At 51.0% G+C, this 4,614-nt stretch overlaps 1 protein-coding gene across 1 annotated transcript in view; it reads left to right on the forward strand.

Annotated features, from left to right (window-relative positions):
• Positions 1-1,495: 1,495 nt before the first annotated feature.
• The window catches only part of GUITHDRAFT_137982 (hypothetical protein), a gene marked incomplete at both ends in the record, with an annotated part of 4,921 nt that continues 1,802 nt past the window's right edge, over positions 1,496-4,614 (forward strand). The window contains 16 exons of the mRNA XM_005833507.1: positions 1,496-1,963; positions 2,083-2,145; positions 2,192-2,450; positions 2,539-2,679; positions 2,727-2,762; positions 2,815-2,956; positions 2,999-3,053; positions 3,103-3,238; positions 3,288-3,355; positions 3,397-3,497; positions 3,548-3,587; positions 3,640-3,688; positions 3,738-3,910; positions 3,975-4,033; positions 4,077-4,172; positions 4,220-4,253. Coding sequence (XP_005833564.1) covers positions 1,496-1,963; positions 2,083-2,145; positions 2,192-2,450; positions 2,539-2,679; positions 2,727-2,762; positions 2,815-2,956; positions 2,999-3,053; positions 3,103-3,238; positions 3,288-3,355; positions 3,397-3,497; positions 3,548-3,587; positions 3,640-3,688; positions 3,738-3,910; positions 3,975-4,033; positions 4,077-4,172; positions 4,220-4,253 — 1,920 coding nt within the window. The remainder of the gene's footprint in view (positions 1,964-2,082; positions 2,146-2,191; positions 2,451-2,538; positions 2,680-2,726; positions 2,763-2,814; positions 2,957-2,998; positions 3,054-3,102; positions 3,239-3,287; positions 3,356-3,396; positions 3,498-3,547; positions 3,588-3,639; positions 3,689-3,737; positions 3,911-3,974; positions 4,034-4,076; positions 4,173-4,219; positions 4,254-4,614) is intronic.

Below are 4,614 nucleotides of genomic sequence, written 5' to 3' on the forward strand. Positions count from 1 at the left end.
TCCCCACCAAGTGACATGAACCCTTACTGCCAACTCAGTGCATGAAGCAAAAAAGCATGACTACATGCATGCCGTTGGAATGAAGTCAATGACTCCCCTGCGCTGGCAGACACAGACATGAACTGAGCATCGATCACTTCAACGTCGGTTTGCAGTTCACGCTGCCTTCTGACTAGCTTCTCTCGTTCCTTGATCACTTTCAACGAGAACCCGCCCAAACCACAGGCCCTTCTCACCAACTCAGCACCCATGTCTTTCCTCTCAGCCGATTGTCAGCTTGTCTCCCATTCCATACTGCTCACTCTGATCAACATTCTCGCTATCCCACACAGACTATCCTCTCCCTCCCCTCCCTTCCCTCCCATTCCTCCCAATCGAACTGGCTCGCGGCCATGGCCGTCCGCAGACGTAGAAGGCTAGTACCAGAATCGATTCGTACAACGTAAATCGGTACAAATGAACTACTGAAAATTACAATAATGTTGTAGAGATAAAAAACTCTGTACTGAACTGGTTTTATCTAATACAAAATCACAAAAAAAATAACTATAAATGATGAATAGTAGAGATATTCTATAGTAATTTCGTGGAAATGGAACAAAGTATTTGTAACATAAATACTTTGAAAAGGAAGAAAGATTATTGGGTAAATTTATCAATAACACTAAAATGTTTTATTTATCGAACAACTATATTTTATAAATCCTATTTTGATCCCTGAGGCAGGCCGCTTTATAGGAGTCCGCCTCAGACTCCAAATCTATAAAACAATTGTAAATTATTAGTTTACTGGGTCTTGCCAAGCCAGTTCGATGCGCCCAGTCCTTTTCCATGTTGGAACGAGGAAGAGGAAGAGGAAGAGGAAGAGGAAGAGGAAGAGACAGAGACAGAGACAGAGACAGGGACAGAGACAGGGACAGAGACAGAGACAGAGACAGAGACAGAGACAGAGAATAGACAGAGACAGAGACAGACATTAGATGTAGACTGATAGACTCAGAAAGGGATTGGGAGGCTAGGGGAGGGGAGGAAAGGAGTGATGAAACAGAATGACGAGGCAAATGTTGAGACAGTTGAAGGTACTCAAGTGGACATGGAGGAACGACCAGCGTTTAGCGACTCGATTATCGGGAAAAACCAGAGAAGGGCAGATGGAGTGGTGGAGTAAAAACGAATGACCAGAAGGGAATGAACTGAAGTTTGTTTCTTTGGAATAAATGTATTTATGCAGATCGCGGACTCGAGAACATCGATCTTTACAGTCTCTTCTGCTTGCTGAAAAGTGTAATTCTAATATAGAACACAACATGGGAATGGCAGGATCCAGAGGGAAAATGCCTGCAAACGTCAACGGAGTCAAAGAAGAGGTCGTTGATGGTTGTAGAGGCAGATTTGGCATTAGCAGAAGCAAGCCCTGAAAGATTATCATTGGAATGAGAAGTGAATCAGGGATGGGAGAGTGGTACGTCAATCGTTGGAGCTGACATTGCTGTCAATGTCTGTGAACAGGGCCACTATTATCTTGGCGTTTTGGTACAGCATGCTCGCTGCTGAAAACAGAGAAATCGGAAATTTCTACTCGACGCTGCGGTTTGACTCGAAGCCGATGCGTTTAAGGGGGGGGATAATTCAGGAAGACCTGCTGCTATCTGCGGAACTGGAAGAGCTGTGCCAAATCTTGGAAGGGAACGAAACGACTCCAGCCACCTTGGCAGAAACTCAGAGAGAGATCGCAAAAATCGCGGACGATATGAGGATAGACATGGAAAAGTTCAGCAGCCGCATTGAGAACATGACCCGAAGAGAGGAGCAGTGGAAGGGAAGAAAAGATGACAAGAGCGAGACGGATTTAGGGGAGACGACCGAGGTTGAGTCTAGGAATGTCAGCGATTACTTTGAAGAGATCAAGCCTGATCCCGACAATCCGAAAAATCCTCTCCTGTGCGCAACGATGTTGAGGCAGGTGTCTGAATACGTCTTGTATCCTCTTGCTGCCACTGACCTGCCTGCTGTCTGTAGCCTGTTGGACTCCCGCGTTCTGTCCTGACTGGCAAGAGGAAAATTGGATACGTTGCGCAACAGGGCCAGCCTTGCTTTGATGCAAGTGGACTGTTTTCGGACAGCGATGAGCCTAGGAAAGATACGGTACGGAAACGTTCTAGTTGGAGGAGTGAGCTGAGATGGCCACAAGGTGGCAAAGTTAGCTGGTTGGGATACGGAGGTAGCGAATCTCACTTTCAAGATCCACGGGAAGGATGTCAGCCGTAGAGAGTACAAGGCGTACCGGAGGTCGCTGAGGGCGAAGGGCCTGCTGACAAGAGAGGAAAGCAGCTCCTGGTCCACTAGCAGCATGATATATGGGATAGACCAGTGGGAGGAGGACATCAACAAGATCCGGCGAAACGAGGAGCAGGCACGTGCCCTCATGGCTGTCTCCTTGTCCCTTCAAGGTGATGCTTGCTGTTCAGTCGAAGCGTGGAGAGGAGCTGGTGAAGAAGCTGGGGAAGTTCAACTTGAACGACACGTATGAGCTGACAGGTCGCCCATGGTGGAACCTGTCCTTCTCGGAGTCCTCAAGCTCCTTGTCACGTGTGAAAGAGAAAACGGCGCTGGTTGATCCGGCCAGCGAGTCAAGTGAAGATGACAGCATCAGCGACTTGTTTCCCAACATGACGGCAGGTTTGGGCTTCTTCTGCTGGTTTCATTGCTGACTTGTCTCTGGCAAGGGGATTGGAATGCCACGATCAACTCCTCTCTTCAAGGTGATTCGCTCTTCCGATTGCCTTCCTCAAAGGATATGATGAGAGGATTTAGAGAAGCAGTGGAACAAAGTTCTCAACCTTCACACCAAGATGCCATCGATCCAAAGGTTCCTTCGTCGTTCGGAAGAGGAAAGCTACCGAGATCATGGGTGGTACCGCGAGGACGACGGTGATGATGACATATTCATCGCAAGGTGACTCGGAGGGGAGTCGGGGGGGCGACTGAGTCAGATCAGGGGAGACGCAGTGTCCAGCAGCTCGAGCGACAGGAGAGTCCAGGAGGAGGTGCAGGTGGGTCAGTTGAGGTGCGGAAGCTAAGGGGTTGACACGGCGTTGACAGTCTCTGCTGAATATCTCCAACAAGGAAGCGGCCGAGGTTGCAGACGACAGGACGTACATCTCCATGAGCTCGGAGCCCAACGACGGCCTCTTGGAGAGGGCAGTAGACACACACTCGACCAGAGTCCTGGCAGCAGGTAGAGGAGGGGAGCGGCCCTGAGATCAGTTGACCTTGCTGACCTTCAGATGTCGAGGAACGCGATCTTGACGAGCCGATGTTATCCTGCCTCTTGCATTTTGGCGTCCGTGTGATGGTAACAGCGTCTGTAGGCAAAGTCAAGCCATCGTGCCGCAGTCGGACTCGTCCTCGTCATACTCCACTTCTGCTCCAGGGGAATATTCCTCGAGCTCAATACGGCAGAGCGACAGGCAGTTTGTCTACTCAGACTTCAGCCAGTGAGGAGGAGGGAGGAGGCAGAGGAGTTGAAATGTGATCCTCGTCCCAGCCTGAGCTCTGAAACGCGACGGGACCTGACGGCGTGGAAGGTGAAGCTTCCCCGCCTGCCCGCCCGCCTGTCTCAGCCTGAGGCCCGTGCAGGACAACTTGAGGCAGGAGTCGCGTCTGTTCCGAGACCGGCGCAACCGCGGTAAAGCCCTGGCCACTTCCGTCATGACTCGTTGACGTTGCTGGACCAGTCGATATCAAGAACGAGATGTGGGCTCAAGATGCGAGAATGGAGATCATCCTCAAGGACTATCCCAACTGCACGGTCGAGGAGTACAGGGAGGTGAACGTCGACGGTCTTGCCAAGTCGCCCTCTTGTCACCTCTGCTTTCTACAGATCAAGGAGGGCCTCGCCCAGCTCAAGGTCAACCCCTTCCCTCCCCACCCCCCCGCCTCTTTCCTGCTCCTTACTCCTTCTTTCCCCACAGTCGGATGCCGTCCTGTGCTGTCCCGCATGCTTCACCATGTTCGCTCTCGACACCAAGAGGTGAAGGAGATGGGCAGGAGCGGCAGACTGAGACCTCGGGCAGGGACATGAACAGATGCGAGTTCTACGTTGCTATGTTCGTCATCAACTGCAAGGTGGACGAGGAAGTGTCTAAGATGGAAGAACTCCTGGAAGATGGGTAAGGACGGGAGAGCATCGGCGAGTCGAGCCCTGACCGCCAGTCAGGTTCGAAATCGACGAGTACCGACCTCTATGGAAGGTATACTGCAGCAACTGCCATGTGCATGTCGCCTTCAAGGACCAAGAGGGCTTGTACCACTTCTTCTGCGCCCTGCCATCTTCAGCATGACAGGAAGTTCTCTGCTCGAAGACAGAAGGAATGTTCTACTTCGTTTCTCTCCTCCTCTCTCCTCCATCTTCCCACGCTCGACCTCCCTTGTACCCTTCCCATCCCGACTCGCCCGTTCCTCGGATCGCATGCACGTCCATGGGTGTGTTTGCTATGATGGATGGCTGTATAAAGTGCTGAATGAAACTGTTTCCTATGAGTAACACAAGCCAACGATTTACAATAGTGAGAGTAAAGCTGATATCCAATATTCCAATTCCCCCTCCCCCCT

This window comes from Guillardia theta (assembly GCF_000315625.1).
Source record: "Guillardia theta CCMP2712 unplaced genomic scaffold GUITHscaffold_29, whole genome shotgun sequence".
Lineage (NCBI taxonomy): Eukaryota > Cryptophyceae > Pyrenomonadales > Geminigeraceae > Guillardia > Guillardia theta.